The 26,920-nt window shown below is 45.9% G+C and overlaps 1 protein-coding gene across 1 annotated transcript in view; it reads left to right on the forward strand.

Annotated features, from left to right (window-relative positions):
• The first annotated feature begins 419 nt into the window (after nucleotides 1–419).
• Nucleotides 420–26,920, forward strand: part of KCTD1 (potassium channel tetramerization domain containing 1) — a 171,946-nt gene continuing 145,445 nt past the window's right edge. The window contains exon 1 of the mRNA XM_045781935.2: nucleotides 420–563. Coding sequence (XP_045637891.1) covers nucleotides 555–563 — 9 coding nt within the window. The 5' untranslated portion in view covers nucleotides 420–554. The remainder of the gene's footprint in view (nucleotides 564–26,920) is intronic.

Here is a 26,920-nt window from a genome sequence, read left to right on the forward strand (position 1 = left end):
AAAAAGAAACAACCAACAATCCTTATAATTATCATCATCTGCTGCTTTTCCCTCTTTTGGCAAAGAAACACTCCATCCATTTGCAGAAATCGCCCGCGGAAACGTTACATCAAAACTAATCACAACGATTAAAATCAGCTTTTCTGTGCAAGAGGAGGGTAAAAAGCAAGTTGGAGGCTGGAATAAGACTGTTTTTCCACCAAAAAAAACTGGAAAAAAATTTCCTATATGTATATTTATCTATACGTATACGTAGGGCTTTATTTTTGAAGGAGATCAATTGTCTGCCCTGTGATCAGTTAATTTGATTTAAGTTTTATTTTGGAGATTGATTTAGACTGGAGGTAGAGGCATGAGCTAATTGTATCCTGATCCTTGCCTTGAGGGGTTTCAAAGCCCTGGAGCAACTCTTCTCTGTATTTTGTTCTGTCTACCTTAGCCAAGCTATTGCATTTCTCTCTGGTGTGGCGAGCCGAGCAGATCGCTGGGAGAGAAATCGGAAAAGGGGGGAGAGGAAAAGGAAAAGGGGACTTGGAGAGAGACTTTGTGCTTCAATGTTTCAGGTAAGATCTGACGGTTTGGGTTTGTTATTATTTGCTAAGGAGGGTATGGCTGGGACTTTGGGCGCAACTCGCTTTTACGCATGTGCCAGGCATGGGGCGAGAGCGCGGCACACTCGCACACACACAGCCCGCCGCGGCGGCTCGGGATCCGCTCGGGCCGGCGGCGGGGCAGCGGCCGCCGCCTCCTCCGGGGCTGCTTCTGCGGGTTCTCGGCTTTCTTCCTCGAGCGGGAGCGGGCGCGAGCGGGGCGGAGCGGGCGCGGCCGGCGGGGCCGCCGGGGCCGGGGAGGCGGGAAGCCCGCGCGCCGGGGCCCGGTTCCGGATCTGGGAGCGGAGCCGCCGCGGCTGTCGGAGCCTGTGCCAGCGCCGCCCGCCCGCCCGCCGCTCGCGCGCCAGCCTCCCCGGCGGCCGCTTCGCCGCGGCTCTCCCCCGCCCTCCCCTCACCCCTCCCTCCTCGCCGAGCCGCGCGCGTCCCTTTCTTCCCGGCGCAGAGCTCCGCGCCCGCACAGCAGCCCCGCCGAGAGCCTCGCGGCGCCGCGGGCCCGACCCGCCGCCGCCGCCGCCGCCGCCGGCCGAGCGCCCCCAGCCGAGCGCAGCGCCCTGCGGGGTGCGCGGGGGCGGCGGCGCCCGGGGCTCCGCTCCTGCCTCCTGCCGGGTGGGGGCCCGCCGCCCCCTCCTCGCCCGTAGCCTCGGTGGCGCCCCCGGACGCCCCGTGAAAGACGCCATTGTGGCTGCCGAGCGGATCGGGCCCCGAGGCGGTTTGTCCTTTCCCTTTTGCCCAGGCCGGACTGCGCCGCTCCCCTTTGTGAGCCGCGGCCGGTGCCCAGCGCAATCCGCCGTCCGTCTCCGGCCGGGCTGAGCCGGATTCGCCGCCTCCGCCCACCCGGGCGCCTTTAAAGCCCCCTCCCACCATCCCCTCCCTTTTCCAGTCCACCCCCCCCCCTCCCTGGGTGCAAACGTTTCATTTATTTTTAAAAAGCTCTCATTCCTCTTCCTCCCCACCTCCTCCCCGGATAAAGGGCACGGCACATGCTCCGGATTAGAAGTCTCCTTGGGAGGCGGGGACGGGGGAGGGGGCGCTCGGGTGGGGGAAGGATGTGAGCGCTGCAGGTAATGGCTGTGGCTTTGCTGCGCTCGCCTCTGCTCCGCGGTGCCTGCAGCGCCCAGTCCGAGTCCGGAGCCCGCATCCTTCCCTCCCCTTCTGGCGGCCAAGGTTCCCTTAAAGGGACAGAGTTTCCTGGCCGCCTCCCATGTCCGCCGCCCGAACCAGCGCTTGGGGCGCAGAGGTGGGCGGGAGGGATGCAGTTTGGCTCCTTTCTGACCTCTTTCCGCTCCGCACCCCCCACCCCCGCCGCCCCTCTTTATGGAAATGTGAAGTGTGCTTCCTCTCCCGCCCCCCAGAGGGACCTGGCTGGAAAATAAAGAGTCCGAGCCTCCTGGAGAAAGAACGAAGTGGGGGGCGCGTTCTGGTGAATTCGCGTTAAAAGTGAGGTCGAGCCCGCAAAACATCCAGGAAGAGGGAACCAGACCTGTGGTGCAGGAATCCCTTACCTGGACGCGTGCTCCGCCCAGCCGCCCGAGTACCGAAACTTCCTAGCTAGAGCGGGTCCGCCTTTGTGCTTTCGAACACTTGCACTGTCGTGGAAATGATTTTCTGGTCTCGGAACGTTTTCACCGTGACTGTGCTTCGGGGGCCGGCTGGGCGGGAGCCAACTAAGTTAGCAAAGTTGCAAATGGGGCTGTCGGCGTTGTGCGTGGAGAACAGCACGCAGGAACTGTCCAGTGCCCTCGTGGCACTGACTTGCTCGCTAAGAGGGGCACCACAGTAAGCAGCAGTAATTTGGTACAAATGCTGCATTACCTTTTAGATCATCGAGAACTGGCGGTTGCTTTCAAGCAAATCCTTGACGTGTCTGCGTGTGTGTGTGTGTGTGTGTGTGTGTGTGTGTGTGTGTATCCTTGCTGGAACTGGGAGAGACATAACAGTTTAACATACTCATTCTTTAAGAAACGTTTGCCTTCTGTTTTCAATCAACTAAGCTGGCAGCTAGAGATACAAGTTTATTTGAGAATACCCTCTGGGTACCAAGCATGCTTGGATTGTTTTAGCAAATTAAAAATGAGCAAAATGCTTTTACCTTCTCAGCAGTAGACTCCTTAAGAGACCTCCTGTTTTGTGTGTATGTGTGTTTTTTAGAGAAACATCTTCTGTGTCTATCTCAAATGTGTTTTTAATGTGGAAAAGGAGAAAATAAAGGATTTTTAAAGGCTGAGGCTGATGCCCTAGCATGATTCATTAAATCTGATTTCACATCAAGGAATTTTACCTGCATATATGGGAATCTAATAGCTAACCTACTTGGTGAATTTGAAATAGTAGTGGATCCATTTGTCTCCATCATCAGCGATGTGCTGATCCTTTCCTCGTGTTTTTATTTGTGTGGCATTTGGCTTACCATGAGGGGCTGGTGTTCAGGAGACCGCACACTGGCGGCAACGATTTGGCTCAGGAGTCCTGCTGTTGCTTGAATGCAAAGAATTGTTCGTGATTGTTATGACGACAGTAGGTTTAAGGCTTTCTGATGAGGCTGCAAAAGTGACCACTGAATTTTAAAACTTTGCATCACGGAGAAAACTTCACTGGTTTAGGCAATATGCTGATAAAAAAGAAAGCCACTAGGCAAAAAATATCATACATTTGCTGGGAAGAAATGTTGAAATGAATTGAGCATGAATGATAGCTGGCAAAAAATCTCCCACCACAGTATTCAAAATGACTGCAGTGATTTTGCTGTATTAATTATGCCTGAAGCACAATATAAAGTTCTCTAACACACACTAGAGGTCTCTCTTCTAGCTGTAAGATTTTCGTGTTTGTAATTCTTTGCCAGGGCTTGCATAGTAGGGGTGCTCGGTGATCGCTTGGTTCATCCTTATTTAAGTAATAGTGATTTACTGACCATCCGCATTACTCTGATGCGAGGTATTTATTTTAGAGAATATTCAGTAATTATGGTACAAATTATACTACCTAAGTACTAGGAAAGTAAATGCATTAGGACTTCTACTAGGTGATGATGAAAATGTATTATCCCATTTGTTGAATAGCATTATGGTCCTTTTGGCATACAATTATTTATCCAAAGCAATTTGTTCTTAAATGTAAAAGTAATTAGTGAAAGATGTATTGTATCCAAGAACTTTCTGAAAATTAAACTTCCATGTAGCTCTAGGTTTAGCAATAAGTTATTTGCACAAATGCTTTCTTGTCTCCACGTTTTAAAATGAGAATGATTGTTTCCTAATGCTGAGATGTGATGGTTTCTGCTAAGATCTTTTCCATTTACATCCCATTTGAGACATTTGAAGGATATTTATTTATGAACCATCAACTCAAGTCTTTTATTTGGTTGGATCTTAAACTGTATTTCTGAACCTTCTTTGGGACTGCAATTTACAGTTTTCCAAGCGAGGAGAGCTCTTACTCTCTCCATCTTTAGGACGAACCATCTTGGGAATGAAAATGAAAATTTCAGATGCAAGCACGTTTGCTTATTTTAATAGCTTACTCATGCAGAAGTGAGAAACAATTCCATTTTCTTAGGCACTCTGGCTTTTCATTCATAAAAATGTACTAGATGTAAATCATGTTAAGCGTGTTGATGAGTTTGATTTGAGATAACCGTGCAGAAAGCAACACAGACAGATTACCCTTGAAGAATAACAAGCCAGTATTCATTAAGTTCATCCACTGATTCAACAACTATTTATTTGCGCCTGCTGTATATGGGACCCTGTGCTAGACGCCGGAGACATGATGGTGAGAAAAAGGCTTTCAGAGTCCCAGTCTCCCAGAGCTTATGATTCACATAGAGAGACAGAAGTTAACCAAACAGTTGAACAACAATTAGAGCTTTGAAAGAAAAGGGACATAATCAAGTTCGTGTTTTGAAAGGATAATTCTGGTGTCACTGTGGGCAAAGAATTGTAGCACCAAGAGTGGATGAGGCATAGCCCTTGGGAGGCTTTAAGAGACATCCCGGCAAGAGAAGATGGAGCTGGGGTTCAGGTAGTGGCAGGGGGAACAGACGGATGGAAGGATTCAAGGTGTATTTAGAAAATAAAATTGACAGAACGTGGTCGAAGGATTGGTTTATCCGTGAACAAGAAGTGAGATGTCGAGCGAATGCCTAAGTTTCTGACACGTTAACCAAAAGGACACTGGGATGCTGAAGACTGGGTAGATTTTGTGCGTTTCACTTCATTTCCAGTAGCCAGAAGGAGGAGCGATGAGTGGCCTCATTCACATCCCGTGTAACTGATTTCACGAGGGAAACCCGAGTCACTCCGTCTCTCCGTCTGTCCGACAGCTGCGTACGGAGCCTCTGCATCGTCGGGGACTGATCTCCCTGCTCTTAACCTCATTAGCCACGTGCCTTTTCATTTCTAAATGTGATGTTCCGTTTATCCAACTCCAGTTAAGTTGGAATTCATCGTTTGAAGAGGCCTGTGTTCAACCTTCGGAAGGAAAATCAAGTCTGTGCCTTATAGTGCAAAGACTTATGTGAAAAATGTCATAAACATGTAGCAAATTATTAGGAAACTTCTTTGACCATGCTCTTTATAAGCCCATTTACATACGAAGAACTGGCACAATGATCACAAATCGCTCACCGATAGAACTTTTAAGGACCTTACCATAGTATGTTGGGTCTGATTTGAGACGACTCAGCTCTGATTCTCTCCTTAGTTAGATTTCCATGCATGTGTCCCCTCACACGTCCCGAACTTTGGGTACTGATCCTTGGCTAGTGTTGTCTCAATACAACACTTTCATACTGAAGTGGACACTGTTCGTGGTATTTCTAATATCTCGTCTGTTCTTTCCATTCATTCTTATTTCTCCAAAACTCGTTGCCTCACATCGGGCTTCGCCAGCACATGTAACAATCAGGAGATAGTGTTTTGCCCAATATGTTATTCACCACCAAAATTACATTGGCTGATGAACAGTTGACTAAGTTTAAAATAATCTTAAAATTAGGTATTCAGTTTTTCTTTCAACATCAAAAACTTATTAGAGAATTTCAGCAAAAGAAATCAGCGATGAATGCTTAGAATAGCTTTCTTTTCCTCTTTCTGGTTATATTCCTTCCGGGAGATTCCAGGTTGGAGCTCCTTCCAAGAAATTCAGGTTTCAGTTATTTCCAGGAAAGAATTTGAAAATCACTGTCTGCCTAGGAGTTTGATACACAAATGTGATTCCATAGGATGCTTTTTGGGGGGGGGGGGTGTTCTCATGTGGATGGCCCTGAGGGCAGGCTCTGCTTAGAAAAACATCTTTATTTCAACCAAAACACCTAGGGATGACTTTCTTCTATAAATATGGGAATGATAATATCTGTCCACCCTGCCTTATAGGATTGTGGAGAAGCAGAATGTGAGTACATATAGCAAACGAATGTGGAAATAAGTAGCATCAAGCAAGCCTACAGGGCATTTTTCCTGAAGGATCCGTCCAAATTCTGACCCCTTGGTGCAAGTAGCAGAGGGCAGTCTGGACTACTTCACTAGACCCCCAAAACAACACCATGGGGCATCCCCATCTTACAGGTGAAAGAACTAAGGAATAGAAAGATTACGTGACCTGTCTGAGGTCAAAGGTTCTAACCCAGCAGGCTGACTATCAACCCCTACCCACCATCAGCCGCTCAACTGTCCCAGCGACACTTCTAGTGTTCTGTCCAATTGATGCTATTAGAGCACTTTTCATAGGCACCTGGCACAGGGTGCTTTTCTTGTCTGCCACCAGCTTCCGTTCATCCTCTCCTCTCTTCTCCCCGCCCCCACGTGCCCTGGTATCCCCTCACCTGCACCTGCTCCTGCACCCACTCTTACACCAGAGAGAACAAATGAAAAGCAATTTGAGGTGGTTGTGATCATACGTCTGAATCACTCCCTCGCTTGTGCGGAGCAAATCATTCACTCTCACCTACCTGTCATGCTGACCACAATGGGGATTCGTTTCCATCCAGTGAGAACCGACAAAATTCAGGTCTTGCCGCCGACACACGGAGACTGCTGTTCGGAAGAGTTAAGAACTGAAGAGAATGTTAACTGGATGGATTTCAAATGCTTGCTAGAGGAAGGGCTATTCTTCCTGATCAATCTTTCCAAAGCTTCTTTCTACTGCCACATTACTTAGTGTTGTGTATACTTTCGCTTCGCTGGAAATCTGTAGCTAATGGAACAGAAAATGTGTGTGAAATGAAAGACCCAGACTCTCCACATGGGAAAAAAAAAATCTGTATTGCTTCATGTTCTCAACCCTTCTCTTCTCCACCCATCCACTCCCACTCCCCACATCCAAATCTCACTCCAGCTCTTCCTAACTGTATTAAGTTTCGTGAGTTACTTAATCTCCCTAACCTTCAATTCTCTGAACTGTAAATGATGCACTAATAGTCACTAGAAATGAGTTAATAATATAAGATCTTTGTAAATGAAATAATATAAGATCATTGTCAATGAGATAATAAATCCTGGGGTAGTTCTGAGGACCGGATGAGATGTAATGGACTGCGTATATGCCCGGCACATACTAAGTGCTCGGAATATATCCATTTAATATCACTAATTACACAGGGACTATGTTTATTCCTCCTTGCTTCCTCAGTTCCTGATATGTGCCTGGCACACAGGCCAAGTGCTCAATAAGGAATTGTTGGATACATGAACAGGGAATTTCAGAGAACACAAGAATAAAGCCAGATGGTGAATTCACTTCCCTGTAAGTACTTTTTGCCATTGACAAGAGGGTCCAAGTTCTGTCGGATGCCCTTGCTGGATAGTTATGGGCTTATTCTAACCAATTAGATCAACCATTTGGGAACAGACTAAATTTGATCTGGGGAACTATTAATGCTAGAGAGGGCATTGCTTCAAAGATGTCATAGGTTTACCTTTCAGTTACTCCCATGATAGTCCTTCTGTGCACAGCTGTCGTGAGATTTCCAAAATCTGCAGACATTTAGAACTGATGCTATGAAATGATAAAACCACTAGGTTCTGAACCCATAATGGGAATCTGTGAGTTTGCTTATTACAGAGCAAAGAAACATCGGAACAAGTCTGATACCCATTCCATCCAGCAGATGGCAGTGGTATACATTCACAAGCAAATTCTTGGACTAGCCTCTGGTCTTTCTCTTCACTTTCTCACCATTGCCCCACCCTCAATAGCAAAGAAAGTCGGAGCCAACTTTAAAAACCTCCCTTGGCTCCTTCGCAGGAACAACTGAGGCCCAACGGGGGCGGGTGGAAGAATCCACGCCCCGGAGTCACCCATTTCCCCCTGTGCTGTGGACCAGGGAGGGGAGAGAAAGCAGGCGCTGTGATCTGTTAAAATCCACTCGCTGCCAGTTTCCCAGAGATCAGCAAGAGGTCTGTTTGCCTGTGCATGCAAGCAAATCAGCACAAGAAAGTGCTGTCAGCCTCTAGCATGTGGGACGCTTGCCCATGCTGTGGGTCGAGAGCATCTGGGTTGCCGATTAGTAATCAGGAATACTAGTGAAGGTGAAAAGCCATATGAGGCAGGCATGTGTCACCGGGGAGTAGAACAGTCACGTGCAACTGGAGACCCACATATACCTCTCTTATGAGCGGTAGTCGCATGGAACTGTGGACTCACTGTTAGCTGTGTGACCCTAAACCTTGGCTTCATTATCTATACAAATGGGGGTACTGACAGCCCCCTCTGAGGGTTGTTGCAAGAATTAAACAGATAACACCAGGACACCGCCTTCTCTGTGCCCAGCAGTTTTCCAAAGACTTCGTAATATAGCATCAGATCAAATCTTTATTCATCACCCAAGTAGGTGGTACTATTGGTATCCCCACTTTTAAATGAAGAAGTCAAGGCCCAGAGAGATTAAGTAACTTGTCCAGGGTCACATAAGGGTGAGTAAGAAAGCCAGGATTTGGAAGATGTGCTCAGGCTTCCGACTGTTACTACGAGCTGATAACTGTTAAGCGCTTTCCCTGTGCTAGGAACTCCACATGTGTTAGAGCCTCTAATCCTCTCAGCCACCTGTAAGGAGGAGTGCCATTGATTTCCCTATCTTACCAAATGAAGAACAAAAATACTCACTCTGTGCCCTGCTCTGTAAGAAACACGGGAAAACAAATTAATGGGGAGACTGTTATATATTATAGGGCTAGATGGTGGGTCCCCCTGTAACTGTCAGAGAAGAGAAATCAACAGTGAGAGTGTACCAGGGTTTTGTTCAATGGTATAAGAGAAGGCACATGAAAAAAAAATGTTCAGTGTCTTATCTTATCGTTCAAAATTTCCATCAGGGTCCTTAGATATTTATAACCTCAGAACCATTTTGAGAAATAGTGAGTGGCCCACAACGATGAGGGTTGGTCGCATTTCTGTTTAGCATTGCCTTCCTCTCCAGAGTCATTGCTTCTCATTTTTTTGAGGACGTAGGAAGATCCGGGGGTTTGCCAGATGGCCATCACCTTCCTCTGCACGTGAGGGCCGGCTCTTAACCCAGCGTCATTGCCTGTGAGTTCCAGGAACTCACAGTGGTGAAAGAAATTCACTGGCCACATGGACTAAGTCAGCCTCTCTCTGATCCGAAGTGCCATTCCAACTCTGGGAACAAAAGGCAGGTTTTAGAATCTGCAGTCTGATGACTTTGCACCCGACTTCTCTGCAGTATGTCCGAATGAAGTTTGGGAGAACAGACGGCTTTAAACAAGGGCCAGAATTTCAGAAGGAAGCCTTCCTCAGTGCTGACAGTACTATAGGTCAAAGGTCCAAAGTGTCGAGAAATGCATCATTCTAAGGTTGTGCAAATTAAACTAGCTAAGAGCTGCAGGTGGTTTTCTATAGGAAACACAGATCCTAATTTAGACCTACCTCCAGTGTAGCTCATCCCCCCTAGTAGAAGGAGTCATGGGAGTCCATGACCAATGGCGTCACGGGGACCCCACCAGTCATGTATATTGCAGGGCAGTGAACCAGGGCTGAGTAAGTGAAAGACAGAACGGAAGTTCTGCAAACCTCTACCTTAAAAAATCTGACATTTCTTATGATTTTTTCTTCTAATTAAGCCTTTGTGCTCATGCAAATCTTTGAACAATGTTATTCTTTCATTTCTGATATGTCTTTATGTCTAAATGCACTTGAAACTAAGACTATTTCTAGCGAAAGCACTTTAAAAAGCTCCATCATTTAGCTCTGCATAATTGTTCAAGGGGTCTTCTTTGTTTCTTTTTCCCTCTCAAGGAAAATTCCGAGTCAAAATGCATTTGAAGATGTAGACTTAGATTCAAATTTTACTTTGGAAACATGCACGCAGGTTACTTTGAGTCATACTTGTTTTTTTCGTTGTATCATTGAAGCATTCATATATCTCGAGTTATTTTCGACAGCTCTTTTGCAAACTACAAATGTATGGTAAACACCTTCCCAAATTATTCTGCTAAGAAATAGAACAGATACACTTTTTAACACTTGAAAATTATAGCTTCTGATAAATTTGTGCTAACCCAATAACCGTTTACTATCGAAGTAGATAAAGTGCTTCTAAGCCGATCGACTTATAAAGTTCTTTGCTAATAATTGCTCTTAAAATCAGTTTTTAAATATGAGTTTAGACAGCTAGACATATAATACAGATACTTATGGTTAGTTTTTTGTTACTTAAGAGGCGATGAGCTTCCGCGAGATCTATTTTCTCTTCTTTCCATTGCTCTCTACCTTTTGGCCTCAAAATTACTTTCTGATAATTCTGTCAAAGGATTAACGGACAAGGGGAAGGAAAGGAAACAATTTTCAAATCCATTCCTCTTTCTTTCCCTCTCCCTGCTCAACAACTTGATAAAGTATGTTGGGAAAAAAGTCAGCTCTCAATTCGTGCTAACAGCGGAGTGTAACAAGATGAATAATCCAAAGGAATAGGCAGTCCCAAATCATTTGTATTCAGATCTTGATGCGATGTATTAATTAGACTAGTAGTAAATGTTGCTATCTTAATTGGCACATTACAGTTGAATGCACGTTTTCTTCTCCATTTCAATTTCGGCAGTCATACTATATGACCTTAGCATGAACACGAATGACTCATCTGACCCCTTAACGAATAGTCTTTCCCAGATTTGTACATGAATCGGTCTTCTCTAAAGTACTGTCTAGCTCAGTGGTTAGTATGCATCAGAGTCGCCTGGAGAGCTTCTTCAGAGCCCTGCCTCCACCCCAACTTTCTGAGCAGATTGGTCTGGGATGGGAGCTGAGGGTTTGCACTTCCCCTAATGGATGCTGGTGCTGCTGTCCCAGGGACCGTACTTTGAGAACCTCTGTTCTCAGGGAACAGTAGGCCCTAGGGATGTTCCTGGAAAGAAATAAAAGGATTCATCAGTCAAGTAGATTTGGGAGACATTGTACCTTTCTGTGATGCATGCTGGACATTTTCATCGCAAGGCACCTTTCCAACTCAGCAAACCCTGGCTTTCCTCCTCACTCCTACTAACCTGCTTTTCGAGCCTTCCCGGCTTCCTCTCCTCTTACCTCTCTGATACCCCCTCCTCCCTGCCTGCCTGTCTTCCTTGTCCTCCCTCGCTCCTTTTCAGCCTGGGCTCAGCGGAGCACTATTTCTATAGCGCACTCACTAGCACCCTCCTTGTTTTCCATTCCCACCTTGCCAGTGCGAGTCCTGCATAACCTTTCTCTTTCCACACTTCTGATCCCGAGAACCTGAGTGACACAGGAGAAAGGTCACGTAATTCTTCTCATTGGTGCCATTGCAAAGTCATTTCATCCTTGCAGCCCGCGGAGACTTCCTTGCTTTTAACTAGGCAGGCGCTATCCTAAGCCTTAGAAAGAGCAAGAAGCAAGGCAAAAAAAAAAAAAAAAAAATCCAGGGTCTCCTGGAGTTTACATCCTAGAGGGGGGGGAATGAGAACTTCATCAGATACGGTTAAGTGCTATGCAGAAAATTAAAACGGTGTGGTCAGGCGAGACCTCCGTAAGGAGATGACGTTAACGCTGATGTCTGCATGGCAATCGTGGTAGACCATCTTGTCGGGGACCTTGATATTGCATGGCAGCCCCCGGTTTATTTCTTATCTCATTCCCCCCGGAGGCTTTTCTGGATCTTTTTTACTGTTCTCAAATTCCAAACCCATTCCCACTTATCAGATAAACTGGCCTCATGGTTTATTGAGAAGTTGTCCACTCTCTCCACTTCTCTGACACCAGAAATCCCATCCACAGCTCCACTAGTCCTCTCTGCCTTTCCTGCTCTCCCTGGCCCCTTCCCCTTAGCCTGTAGCCATTTGCCAGACAATCGATCTGTTTTTGCCCCCCCCCCCCAATTCATGGGCTGAAGCCCTAACTAACCCCCAGTGTGACTGAACTTGGAGTGGGGCCTTTATGGAAGTAACTAAGGGTAAATGAGGTTATAAAGATAAGGCCCTGTGCCAGCAGATCCAGTGAGATTAGTTTCCTTGGAAGAAGAGACACAGAGAGCGTGTTCTCTTGCAGCCATCCACGAGCCAGGAAGAGAGCTCTCACCAGAAGCCAAATCCTTCAGCCTCCAAAACTATAAGAAATACGTTTAGCTGTTTTTTAAAACCACCCCATCTATGGTATTTAGTGATGGCAGCCCAAGCCGACTAAGACACGAACCAGAAAACCCATCTGCCACTGGCTTCCCTCCCCACCGCAGTCTGCTGTCTCGCTCCTCCCCTCCCTTCCCTCCCTCCACGGTCATCCACCCCGAGTCATCTTCATTTTAGAGGGTGTTCTGGTGCCTTTTCAAAATGGAACAGCACCGCAAGACCGGGATGTTCCAAAAGGCTTTATTTTTAACTTCCCTCGGGATCGGGACCTGTGCAGTCAGTCTCCCATAGTTTCATGCCAACTTCACTGACCTTAAACGCCGAATCCAGTCTCTGCTTGTCCTCGCATCCGATCACGTCACTCGGCAAAGTCCCCCCCCCCCTTTTTTTTATCTCCTCAACGGGATGTTTTTTCAAACAACTTAGAGAAATAGGGAAATGTTCTATTTTGTATTTCTCTACATCCACACCATCGGTTTTCTACCTCTTTCCAATTAGAATGCTGATCGCCCTAAGCGGGAGTGGAAGTTTAAAAAGCAAGACTGGGAAGATGGTTCATTCTTTTTAAGGAAACTTTCCCTCCTAGACTCTGTCTTCTCCGTTTCACTTAATCAGACTGCCATCAAGCCTTGCTTATGTGGTAGCACAGAGTCACAGGCCCAAGCTCCGCAGGCGCTGGATCTCCCGGGGACGGTCAGGTGCCATTGCTGCCCCAGATCGCCTACAGCATCCAGACCCTGGTTACTCTCGGTGAAGGAGGGGTGATAGAGATGAGATAGAATCAGGTGTCTGATGAGATAGAATCCCTTCACTGCTGCCGTGGATTTCCTCCAAAGCTTCTGTGCTGACCGTAGAAAGTTTCTGGGTCTACCCCCATCCCACCTGCACAGGGGAAGCCAAAAATCCCTAGCCAGCACTGCAGTGATTTAAGAGCAACTCCAAGATTCCATAGCACGTGGAAGAGAGGCAGAGCATGGGAGGGCTGAACGAAGCAATGTCTATAAAGCTCTTTGCATAGTGTCTGCTACGTACTAAGTGCACAGAAAACGGCAGTGATTATCATCGACGCCATTGTCATCGTAATCACTGCTGTTGCTCATCACACACACACACACACACACACACACACACGCATATACGCTAGTGTATGAGTGAGGATTCTTTCTGGTTCTGCATGGAACCTATGTGGACTGGAAGAACTCAAGATGAAACTGTGCAGCTCTTGGTGGAGATCTGACACCTGCCATTACCGTTGCCTGGAGGGCTGGTAGAGCGTAGCTGAATTCGTGCTGCAGGAGCGCATGGAGCAGACTATACCCGTCTCAGTCCCATCTTACAAACAGCTAAGTGTCTAGGCAAGCATGGCATGCCAGAAGGAATGCACCATGGGTTCTAGGATGAGGGGTTGTCATAAATTGAGAGTGAGGGACGTCTGCGATTGAGACCAACTGGAAGTGAGAAAAGGCAAGGGAACAGAAGATGCGTCTCAGCACCCAGGCTGCCCGTGGAGCATTCAAGGAGCAAAATGCCAAGCCAATAGGCAAGAAGATGCATGGGAAGAATTCACAAAGCTGAGACTGAGCTAAAAAGGGCAGAGGAGATCCTGGTGTAAAGAAAGTGTATTTTAAAAATCCAAATTATACAAGTAGAGTAATAGACTCTATGCTCTGAGTTATAAGCAACCACCATATCAGACACTGTGGGGCTCCCAGGAAGGCCAAGCCCCTGCCATGGATGCTGGGAATCTTGGGAGAAAACAAGGTAAGTGACGGCGAGGGGGCAGGGGGTGGTAAAGAGAGGCTGGAGGCCCAGTGGGAAAGCTTGCTGGAGGAGGTGGGGGAGTAAATTGGGTTTAGAGGCACAGCGTGCCAGGTTAGGACAATGCAGGGGACCGATGAAGCAGGGGTGAAGATGCAAAAATGAATTTGAGAGGTGGGTGAGAGATTAGCCCACAGAAACGGGGGTTTGGGGAGGAGAGCACTGAATCTAGTGGCCTCCTCCTCCTGATCCCATCCGGTCCAGCTCTGTGATCTCGGCATGTTGGCCACTCTCAGATGCAACCGTCTGATTCTGCCATCCTGTCTGACGTGTCCCTAAGCTTCCTCTGCCATCTCCTCTTTTAAATATAACATCCGGGGGCGCCTGGGTGGCTCAGATGGTTAAGCATCTGCCTTCAGCTCAGGTCGTGATCCCAGGGTCCTGGGATCGAGTCCCGCGCTAGGCTCCCTGCTCGGCAGGGAGCCTGCTTCTCCCTCTCCCTCTACTGCGCCCCCTACTTGTGTACCCTCCTTCTCTCTGTGTCAAATAAATAAATAAAATCATAAATAAATAAATAAATAAATAATCCATTCGTTCTTCCCAGGGAAACTCATGTCCCTAGACTTTAGTAGGAACAATGCAGCCAACACCATTGTTTTCCACCTGTGTGTGTCTCACTGCCTAGTGAACGTGTCCAGCCGGCACATAGCACCCTCTCATGAGGTCCCAGAGGAACTCATCCCCTCCTGGCCCTCCTAACCTTCCTCCGTCCTGTGACAGCTTTACCACCCACTCACGTGCTCAATAAAGAATCCCCAGGATTTCCCTCATCACTTCCTTTTCTTTAACTCCTCCTTGGCACACACACATGCGCGCGCACACACAGACACACGCTCGCAGGCACTTGCACTGAGTCATCATCTGGTATTTCCGCCTCCTAAAGGTCTCCGTACTCATCACGTCCTCCCCACCCCTGCGCTCACGCTGACCCTCGTCCATCTCTCTCCTGTGGGCACCTCACTTGTCTTCCCCAGCACACTTTCTGAGCTACTCCCCACTTACACAGCCCCTTCATGCACCCACCAAAGTTCTTTTTAAAGATTTTATTTATTTATTTGTCAGAGAGAACACAAGGAGGGGGAGTGGCAGGCAGAGGGAGAAGCAGGTTTCTCGCTGAGCAAAAAGCCTAACACGACACTTGATCCCGGGGCCCTGGGATCATGACCTGAGCTGAAGGCAGACGCTTAACTGACTGAGCGACCAGGCGTCCCTCAAAATTCTTTTTAAAACCCCAATTCAGAAAACTGGGATGCCAGGCTCCATTTTAAACAAAAATTTTACGTCTCTCTAAGTTTATGTGCATCTGTGTTGACTGTGTGACCGCCCAGCAGCAGTGTGGCCTAGGGGTTCAGAGCCCATTGTCCGGTCCAAAGCCCAGCTCTGCCACTTCCCACTTACTGGACCCAGAGAAGCTTCTTACCGCTTCCTCACCTGTAAATGCAAGTAATTATTTTGTCTACCACACAGGCTGTTGTGAGGATTGAATGAGGAGAGCTCTTGTAACAACGCCTTACACATAGTAAGCACTCATTACGTGGCAGTCACACTGAGAGAGGGAGGGAAAGAATAAGAAGTAAACACAATAGGGGCGCCTGGGTGGCTCAGTCGTTAAGCGTCTGCCTTTGGCTCAGGGCGTGATCCCGGCGTTCTGGGATTGAGCCCCATGTCAGGCTCCTCCACTATGAGCCTGCTTCTTCCTCTCCCACTCCCCCTGCTTGCATTCCCTCTCTCGCTGGCTGTCTCTATCTCTGTCAAATAAATAAAATCTTAAAAAAAAAAAAAAGTAAACACGATAATGTTATCAGTGTTTATCTCCAGGCCGCAAGATTTTATTTTCTAATCTTTACTTTTCTATTTTTTTCAATATTTTCTGTTTTTCCAATTCTCTGTAATAACCACGAAATCCTTTTATGACCGTTCAACTGCTCTTTTCTTTGGAAATTACAGGATGTTACATTCTTGCTTAAGAATAGGTAGGGGGGCGCCTGGGTGGCACAGCAGTTAAGCGTCTGCCTTCGGCTCAGGGCGTGATCCCGGCGTTGTGGGATCGAGCCCCACGTCAGGCTCCTCCGCTATGAGCTTGCTTCTTCCTCTCCCACTCCCCCTGCTTGTGTTCCCTCTCTCGCTGGCTGTCTCTATCTCTGTCTAATAAATAAATAAAATCTTAAAAAAAAAAAAAAAGAATAGGTAGGAACCTCCCCACACACAGGCTACAACCCAAAGACCTGTGCTGGCCTAGGGGGCCCAGCACCACCTGCACCCCTACCCCCGCCACCGCCACACTTAGGCCCCAGACTTCAGCCTCCCCAGGCTTCTTTGCCCTGCCATCATATTCTCTTTTCATTGTGCCCTTTCTTGACTGAGACTCGACTCTCCTCTGACTCGAACCCCCCCAAAGAAACCCCTGTTCACACTTGGAGGCACCGTTCAGATCTCCACTTCCCAGGGGGGCGTTCATTTCTCCCAAGCCTGTGGGCTGGGTGGCAGGCCTGTTGGCGTTGCCAGATATTTGTAGAATCCTCAGATGTTTGAAGACAGGTGCAGGGATGTGGAGGCAGAGGAGGCTGAGAAAAGAGAGGGAGGGAATTGTGAGGCTATGCCATGCAGGGCTCTAAACGGAAGCCTCGCTCATCAAGGGGAAATTTTTGAAGATTTTTTTGGGGGGTAGAAGGACAGCATGATAAAAGTCACATTTTAGGAATAGAAGTTGGCAACAGTGTGCAACATGGATAGTGTGGGAGGCCAGAAAGTTGGTCAAGAGGAGGTTGGCGGGAGTTAGGCAAGAAGAGATGAGGTTTGTTCTAAGATGGACTGGCCAGTGAACACGGCCACCGGGGCTGCAGCCCTGTACTGCCCTGCCAAGCACTTCCCCGCGTGGGTCCCCTGGCCCCCTCCAGCCTTGTGGCAGCTCCTGTCCCATCCACCTAGCACAGGGGACTGAGTCACACGGCTGACTGCCAAGTAGTAGAGACAGGAGTCAAGCCTAGGTACGTCTGACCCCAAAGCGAGGGCTGCTAACTAATTTTCCCTCAACAGCCCACAGCACGCGGGGCCTTCAGAACAGAAACACCGACGGGGAGGAAGGAAACAGGAGGCCGTGCTCAGCCCTGGAATATTCTTGCAGGTGTGTTTTAAGAAGTCTTAAGGTTACCACGGTAACACTGTGGTGATCGATAAACAAAATGTTTAAAGAGGAGAAAGAAGATGTTCAAGTGTCAAGGAAATTAAGAAGGTCAGGTGTAGAGTGAACTCTGAAAGGGAAGCTTCTGGATGAGGGAAAGAAGCTTCTATTGCCCAGCAGGTAGCCGAGCTCTTGAACCTCATTACACACAGGGATGATACAGGCTGAACAGAGAAAATGGGTGCAAAAGGTTGGGACATATTAACGATGTTTCATTTGTAACTGATTTTTCAGAGCAAACTGCATATAGGTGGGAGAGAGCTGCCTAACGTTTTCAAGGGACACCGGGGAGAGCCAGCCCATGATCTCAGCCACCCTCAGTAAGACAGTCTCAGATAGAAAGGGTAACAGTAGCCATGGCGTACTCTGTACCAGGCACTGAACTGGCATCGTCTCATTCAGTCCTCACGACAGTCATTTGCGGAAGAAATTATCTCCACTCTTCGGATGGGGAAACCGAGGCACAGAGGGCTTAGGTAACTTCCACAGGGTCACACAGCTCCTATACTAGCCAGGCTGGGATTCCGGCCCACGTCAGTAGACTCCGAAGTCAACGCGCGTTCCGTTACAGATACTGCCTCCCAAGTGGATTGACCACTGAACTCACACAGAGGAGGCTTCCTGATACTTTTGTGTTCTGGAATCTTCCCCAATGACATAAACCAGGTTCATCCCACTGGAGCAACAAGACCACCTCTCTCCGTTGAGAGGGCACCGAGCCTCTTAGTCACGGCCCATCTTCCCTCGGGTTCTGGTTCTTGAAATCAGCGGTGGGGAGGGTGACCGCACTGGGTGGGCTGACCCCACAATAGAAGACTTAACACATTTTGCTTCCCTGCCCACATGCCTGAGCCGCCTCCTCCTCACAGCGAACCTCAGCACCACCCCCAGCAATCTGGCTCGTCCCCGTGCCATTTGAGAGAACATTCTTAGTTGTTCACAGTCTCTGGTGTTCACATAAAGCCAAAGTTAATGCTCTGGAGTGTTTCCATCATCCTGTGACAAATCTGGACTGGGTATCAGTATCGGTCCAAAGGACAGAGCGTCAGGAGGAGGCAGGAGAGAAAGAGCAAAATATGGAAGACGCATGCAGATTTACAAGTGCCATGCAGGAAAAAAATCAAAGACCATTTAAGAAATTTGAAAAGTGAGAGCAGTGTTCAGAATGTCAGCAGTGGAGAGAGCACAGATGATGGGGCTGGAGTCATCCCAAGGTGCCCTTAGAGTTGGCAAAGCGGCCCAGGGAGCACACGGGGTAGAGCCCCAGCCTCGGAGCGTGCTCACTGGATCCTGAGTCCCTGCTTCCCCATTCGCCAGCCGCGGGACCACGGGCCAGTTGTTCAACCTCTGTGAACCTCCACTTCCTCTTCTTTATAATCAGGGTGGTAATAATTGAAAAAGTGAAAAATGGCCCCAGCGGCCTCCAGCTAGGCTGTGATGGGTCCACCCCTTGGATGGGAAGGGTCCCAGGCAAATATTTTCTGTGGGGCCCTGAATAGAAACAATTTGAGTGGAATCTTAAAAAAAAAAAAGTCAACCTCAGAAACAAAGTGTTAAAAGTGGTTGCCAGGGGCTCAGGGGTGGGGGTGACAGGCAGGTTAGTAAAAGGGGAAAACTTTCAGCTATAAGGTGAATAAGGTCTGAAGATAGAAGATATAACACGGGGACTGTATTTGATAACACCGTATTGTACAACTGACATTTGCTAAGAGAGTAGAACTTACACGTTCTCACCAAACAACAAAAAAAGATGTGTGTGCAGGTGAAGGATGTGCTAACTAACTAGATGGGGGGAGGGGCTTTGACAACGTGTTCATCTGTCACACCATCACAACATACACTTTAAAAGTCTTATAGTTTTGTCAGTTCTACCTCAATAGAACTGAAAAGAAGTTTTAAATAAAAACAGGCATTAAAAATAAATAAAACACGAAATGTAAAAAAACAAAAAACAATTTGAGCCAGTCTGGATCAGCATGCTGGTACCCTTCTGTCAGCTCGGTCTCACCCAGTTCTGCAAAAGAAACCCCGTGTCGGCTAGTGGGGGGACACGTTGCTGGTCAGGATACCCTCCTGGAACAGGTGCCCAGACATGGGGCCACAGATGACCACCTGGGCACGAGTCCTCCAGCTCCTCAGGGCATCAGGACAACCCCATGGTCAGGGTAGAGATCCAGGGAGTGCTCTGAAGGGGAGAAACAGAATCTAGAGCCCACATGAGTTCCGGTCCAGGCTCAGGGTGCCCCTGCATGATGGCATGGCCAGCACTGGCCAGCATGGGCACTGGGGAGGAGCATAGAAAATTCCAGGCAAGTTGCTCCCTTGTGAGGGGCCCTCAGAGACACAGGGCATGGATCAGGGGCCCAGTGGTGCCCAGGTCTAGATAGCACCGGCTGCGATGTACCTAAAAGAACATAAACATCACTCACAGAACGAACACAAGAATCAGAAAAGGTCACTCCGTAGCTGTGTCAGTGTGTCGGAACAAAGCAGCCACAAGGCCAGTTGTGAGTATGTAGGACCCAAAACAGAGAGAAGGACATTCAGCAAACACGAATGTGATCGATGTGCCCTCTTCTGACTGGTTTGTGTGACTAGTGCTGCTCTATGATGGCAGCTCTGTCTACTTTAGTCCTTCGTCCTCCTGGGGGGGAAAAAAAGGAAAGGAAAAAGGGGGGAGGGAGAGAGGGAGAGAGGGAGGGAAGAAAGTAAGAAAGATGGAAGGAAGGAAGGAAGGAAGGAAGGAAGGAAGGAAGGAAGGGAAAGAAAGAAAGAAAGAAAGAAAGAAAGAAAGAAAGAAAGAAAGAAAGAAAGAAAGAAAGAAAGAAAGAAAGAAAGAAAAAGAAAACAAGGAAAGAAAGGAAAGTAGACATATGGGTGGGTTTTTTTGGGGGGGGTTTGGCATTCGTTTCGTTTTTGTTTCCAAATATTATTTCTCTGGCTTTCTGAGTTTCTCAGCACTTCTTTAAATTTTGCACCCAAGGCAAGTTTCTGACTTACCCCCCGGTAAACTACTAGAAGGCATTTAGCAAATACGTGTGTGGCTCGTAGAGTTAGACCGCCTGCTTCAGATCCGTGGTTTGCCACTTCCTCGCGGTGTTCGTTGGGGCAAGTCAGTTAAGCTTTGCAGCTTTACTTACTTCTCTGTAAAATAGAAAGGGCTTTTAAAGTTCCATTCTGTACAAGTAAAGGAGGACTGTGCAGTCCAAATGCATAGTTGGAAGGTCTAGTTTAACCCAAGGATCAAATTCAAAATAACAAGATGGGCAGCATTTTCTTGGAGCAGTCCTCTACAAATGTAAATTTTAAGTGCACAAATGGAATCATACCATATATACTGTTGTTTCTAGCTCCGTCTTTCCTCTTTTAGCTTGATGCCCCTTTCCCTTCTTTTCCCTTCCGTTCTCCTCCCCCTTGTAATCCATAGCAACATACCTAACATGTATGTTTCCATATTTTCCTCCATATCGCCATAATGAGTGGCAAACCCAACATACCCACGCATATACATATGTACGTTTGGATGGGGGGGTGGGGTCATTGTTTCACCAACATGGGATTACATTGTTGATGCTTTTCTGCACCTCGTGTATAAACAATACGTTGAAGAAATCCCTCCAGACCATTTGGGATACCTCTATTCCTTCCATTTTCATTGGCAGTACGCTAGTCCTTGGTGTGGGCTACAATCACCCATTCTGTATCATGGAGGATTCATTTGGTTTCTGGGCTTTGGCTCTCTGAACGCTGCTAAGAGTAGACATCCTGATAGTAAGTGTAGCTTAGTTTTCCCTGTTCCAAAGTTGGCGTAAATGGCAACATACAGTATGGATTCTTTTGTGTCTGGGTTATTCTGTCGGCATAATGCTTTTGAAATTTAGCCATGTCGTTGCATGTCAAATAGTTCCTTTTTACTTCTCAGTAGTGTTCCATTGTATGCACGTACCTCCGTTTACCTAAGTAGTCTTCTGAGTGTGTGTATTTTCAAATTTACTAGACAATGTGAGATTTCTTTCCTCAAATGCTATAAAGTTCACATACCCACCAATGGGATATTCTGCAGTTGTTTTCATTTTTACTGGTCTGATGATCATTAGGTGATGTCTTGTTATTACTTCGTTTGCATTTCCTCAACTATGGCAAATTCAAGCATCTTTTTGGACACTTGTTGGCTTTCTGGATGCATGTTTCTATAAATTGCCTTTCCATATTCTTTGATCATTTTTCTATTGAGTTGCCAATTTAAAAAATCTTGCTATTGGGGCGCCTGAGTGGCACAGCGGTTAAGCGTCTGCCTTCGGCTCAGGGCGTGATCCCGGCGTTTTGGGATGGAGCCCCACATCAGGCTCCTCCGTTGGGAACCTGCTTCTTCCTCTCCCACTCCCCCTGCTTGTGTTCCCTCTCTCGCTGGCTGTCTCTCTCTCTGTCGAATAAATAAATAAAATCTTAAAAAAAAATCTTGCTATTTATAGAAATTAATTCCTATATTAATTCTCATATAATTAATTCCTCTATTATATAAATGCATACTTACCACTACAAGTGTCTTTTTTCCCAACTCTGTCATTCATATTTTGATTTTGTTTATATCTTTACCCATACACATTTTTAATGTGGTCAGATATATCTTTTCTTTCAGAGTTTCTGTGTTTTCCAACCTTCCTAAGGTTTTCTTGTCCACAGATTGTACATAAAGTCTCCTAGATATTGCTGCAATATTTTGTCCTGTTTTGTTGTTTACCATTAAGACTTTATTCTCTGGGGAATGTATTTTTGTATATGGTGTGAAATAGGCATTTTATTTTATCTTCTTTCAGATGGATAGCCAGTTATACTGGAATCATTTTTTAAATAATTTATTATTTCCCACTCAATTGAACTACCACATTTGATATATAATGTATATTAAATTCTCATACACAAGACTACTTCTGGATTCTTTTCTTTTCCACTGATCCATTTCTCATTCCCATACTACTGCCATATTTATTTTATAATGGCTTTATAGTATACTCTGATGTTTGGTAGGACAATTCCCCTGTTGCTGTTCTTTTTTATTCTTTTCCCGGTTATTCTTGAGCATTTATTTTTCCTTATGAAATTTAAAATCATTTCATTCAGTCTCCGCTCACCCCCGCTAAAAAAAAAAAAACTACAATTGTAACTGTAATAGCATCATATTTGTATATTTTGGGGGAGAATTAATAGTGTTGTGATATTCCACTTTCGCATCCAGGTTGTGGCATATCTTTCCATTCGTGCAGACTTTGTTTTGTGACTCTTAATAAGTTTGGTTATATTCATATACATGTGCCTTTATTATTAACCATAGTCCCTGCTATTTTTGCTCACTATTTTGTAAGTAGACTATTTGCCTTTTCCATTTCTATATGCTTATTATCAGAATAAATAAAAGCTAGTAATTTATGTATATTGATCTTCTAGCCTCAGATTCTTAAATTCTCTTATTAATTATCATGTTTTTAAAAAGCACTAGGATCTCTTGAATTTTATACCATCAGCAAAGATGCATAGTATTTATTTCTTCTTTTCAAGTGGTTTTTTTTTCGTTACTCATTTTCTTTTTTTATTACATTCACGAGCTCCCCCAAGACAAAGTCAAACTGTAATGGTCATAACAGGTTTTCTTGTCTAGATCTTGATTTTAAAAGAAAGGGTTTTATTGTTGCCACGAAGACAATTAGTGGAGGGTTTTTCGGAAATATTTTTATTCTACTTAAGTGCTTTCCCTATAGTCATCTTTTAGTTAGAGTTTAATTAGGAATGTCTCCTATATTGAATGCCTTTTAAGCATCTATTGATGAAATCATATCAATGTTCTCCCTTAATTTGTTTAAGTAATGATATGTTAACCAATTTCCTCATATTGAAATACTTTTACATTCCTGAATAAGCTCTAATTGGTTTATTGATATGGTGTTTGATTGTATTCTAATTAGAATTTTTGCACCTATATTTATAAATAAAATACGGTTTTTGACCAAGGAGATTTTCATAAATTTCTGCGGAAGAATTATATTGTCCGACAGCGACCTGGAATATTACCACCATCAATCTTATGAGTATTGGCAAGTATTGAGAAGATATCAAGATCAAAGTAGCAGATACGAGTTTTCCCAAATGCTAAAATTTTCGTGTGAAAGTTTGAATTTTATCATTGGCCAACAAATAGTGTTGGTCTCTTGCCTCAAAGCGAGAGGCATCTTTCATTCATTTTCAAGACAATGTCTTCTAGTGACCCAAGGATGAATAACCATGATTTGTCCGTCGATCGTTCCTGCACGTAAACATGGTGTTCCCTGGGAACGTGACTGGCACATCTCGTAGCTGAGTCACACAGCTTTTCCTTGGGACAACCTTCATTCCCCAGCATGCCGCAGAAGTGCTTTCGACACTCTGCAGTTAGCCACACAGAATACTAAAGACACCTGTACTCTAGGGTGGAGAGTTCATAAAACTAATGATTTTGACTGCTTCACCAAGGGCATTCTTAAGGGAACCGACGTTTTTTAGAACTGAGCGTGCGGCAGTGAGAAACAGGGGCTGCTTGGACTGTCTGGTGGTGTTGCCTTTATGATCAGTAAGGCACCAGCACTCCCACCCACTGTTGCTTTTACACCGTTCGTGTAAAAGTCGACACAGTGAAAGAAGCAAGTAACATCTTGGTATTATTTTGATTACAGTTTTGACCTTGCAGAACTCCTGAAAGGGTCACAGGCACCCCCAGAGTCCCGTGGACCATACTTTAGAAACCACTGCTCTAGCCAGACTGAGCTCCATTTCTGTTTTTTGAGAGAGCTCAACTCTTTCCCACCTCAGGGATTTTGCACATGCTGGTCCCGCCGACCAGAATGCTGATGCCACACTTGGTCTGGTGAACGTTCCTCCTCCTCCTGGAGCTTCCAGTTCAAATGTCTCTTTCACCGGGAAGCTATTCCTCGCCTACTGCTCAACTAGGTTTAGTCCCCATGTTCTGTGCTTTTCCTAAACCTTAACATTTCTAGCATAGCTCTTATGGCAGTTTTAATTTACGTTTACTCACGGGTTTATCCATCCACGTCTGCTCTCCTGAGAATGTCAGCTTCTTGATCCCATGCACCTTTTCTGCTTCGGTGTCCCCCTCCCCTAGCACAATGCACTCAATCGGTATTATTGGATAAATGCAGGAGGGGATGATCTGGTTTGCCTATGACTCATTGGCTCAGGTGGTAAGCTCGAAGGGCTGAGGCCAAGGTCATGGGTTGGACCTACCTCACTCCAGCCATCATTTTACTTCCCGAGGCTGCACTGCCAATGAACTGGGATAAGGGTGCAGGTGAATAAAGGCCAGTGGGATCCTATTCGTAGGAGAGGCATTCAAAGCTTCCTCCCGAATCATTTGTTGTGGATGTGTTGTCCTCTGCAAAGCCAGGAAGACAACTACAGCACTTCCCGATCATCAGAGACCTACTTAAACTTCCTGAGACTGTAAAATCTTTCTTATTTGTTCATTTGCGGAAAATCCCCTGGTCCCCCAGCAAATACACACGCCTTGCAGAACCTTGGAAAGTCATCAGAAACTATCCAGCAGTTATGAGCCATAGTTTAAAAACCTCTGAACTAACAAAATTATCATTCCGTCCCAGATTTAAACTGAATTGTGGTGATTATAGCGTACACTCTGCAGTTCTGGTTGAGAGGACAATTTAATTAGAAGCCTCTGTCTGGAGGCTAACTCCACCCCAGACCCCCCCCAAAAAATAATTCTTTAGGATGAAATTTCTAATGCTGTCTCTCAGCCTAAAGGTATGTTTTCTTGTAGAAAGTTGAGTAAGATTCCATTGAGGCTATTTTTAAAACTCAAGAAAAAGGGCAAAAGGGGGGATTTCACCACTTAAGAAATCACTCAGATACTTTTTTACTATTTTTTTCCCCAAATGCAAACTATTCCCTTTAGAACTTTCAAGTTGTCCTTTTTAGTGCCTTTGTCATGTTTGAAGAAATTTGGTTAAGCTGTAATGAAGTCGTTGACAAAGTGTGTATCACTTCTATGAAGATTTATTTCCACTTTTTAAAAGATGCTTGTGTGGAAATGCTACATGAGGGATTATGATCAAAATCAAATCTGAATACACGTGCGTGTGTGTGTGTGTGTGTCTATGACAGGTGCATAACATCTTACCAGTGAAAAGTCATTGGTTAACTAGGGGCTGTTTGCTAAAAATGACCTTAGAAATCATTTGGCCTGGGTCTGGCTTTACAGGTAAGAAAACTGAGGCCCAAGGAGGTACAAAGATAAAAACGAATAATCCTGAAACATGTGCCCTTTCACAGAGAACATAGACTAATAAAGCAGAAGTAAACCTATAGCCATTTACCGTTCTAGAGGAAGGAGGGCCCCCAGCCGAGGAGGGTTGTAATTCTCACCACTCCTGGCAGGTCACGTGCTATGAGCGGGGTGGAGGGCGAAGGGCATCATTGTGGCAGCAAGTACATCCATGGGGGGGGGGCACTGTTTTGTCTTCTTTCAGTCAGGCACAGGAAAAGAACTCTGCCAACAAGTTCCAGGGCCCAGAGAGAGGACCAAGGGGCTGCCTCCTTTAGGGGTACCTGCGTTCAGTCGTGGCTTCATTGAAAGTGGCCAAGAATTTGGGACCTAGATCTCAATGAACTAATAACCCCCCACTCTTTTCAAATCATATCACTAAAAAGCAGACACATGCATAAAATTCAAACAACATTCGAGCCTAACTTCAAATAAATGTTAAGTTGCACAGTATTTTTTTAAAAAATAATTTGCTGCTCGCAACTAATGTAAGGGGACAGTCAGGTGATCAAAGATACAGTTCCTGCAAAGGAGCATTTCCTTAGAGGGCCCAGGTTCCACAAAGGGAATTCTTCTGGAACCATGACCAACGCGTTTGGATCGCTAGTGGTAGAGTTGGCCTATAGTGTAATTAAAGATGAGATTATATGGGTTAAACCAGACAAAATTGCCGAAGTTTGATGGTTTTGATTCCCCCCAAAATTACAACTCCATCTGGTTCGGTCTCATCTTACAAATGCTCCCTGGTAGGGAGGCAGTGAAGCTAGGAGCGTGGTGTATCTCCTAACAGTTAAGCTGACTAGCGTGAAGGTTTTGTGCCAGACGCACCAAAAACATAGGATGCTCTCAAAGACGAGAACCGAATTAAGGAAAGTCGCTAAAATCATAAGAAAAAGTCAGAGGGCCATACAACACAGTGTGTTGGAGCTATTCTCCAAATTCCAGTTTCCAGCACAAAGGATGATCTAGAGCCCAAAGGAGAAGGCTCCCCAGCTCTGTCAGGGAAAGTTCGAGAAGGGGGTGAGGCGTTAGATAGGCCTTGACATCTTCAAAAGACTCATAGAAAGAGGGAGAGGTAGTTAAGGAAAGAGGAAGAAGCATCATAATGTACTCCTCCCCCCCTTGCTCAGCCACAGCTCCCTGGCAAGCGTTCACATTGGCTGTTCCCTTTAGAATATTCTTCCTCTTCGTCTACCCATGGCTCCCTCCTGCTTCTCATTAAATATTAAATGTTACTTCCCCAGAGAAGCCTTTCCTGACTACTTGATCCAAAACAGCCTTCCTCTGTCTAACCCTTCTGTATCATTTTCGTTTCTTTTCTTCATAGAACTTGCCAGTACATCAGATTGCTTTGTTTATTTATTTCTTGGTTTTTGTTTGTTTTTGGGTTTGCTGCTGTTGC

This window comes from Ursus americanus, chromosome 19 (assembly GCF_024610735.1).
Source record: "Ursus americanus isolate L20-20 chromosome 19, mUrsAme1.1.p, whole genome shotgun sequence".
In the NCBI taxonomy this organism is placed as follows: Eukaryota; Metazoa; Chordata; class Mammalia; order Carnivora; family Ursidae; genus Ursus; species Ursus americanus.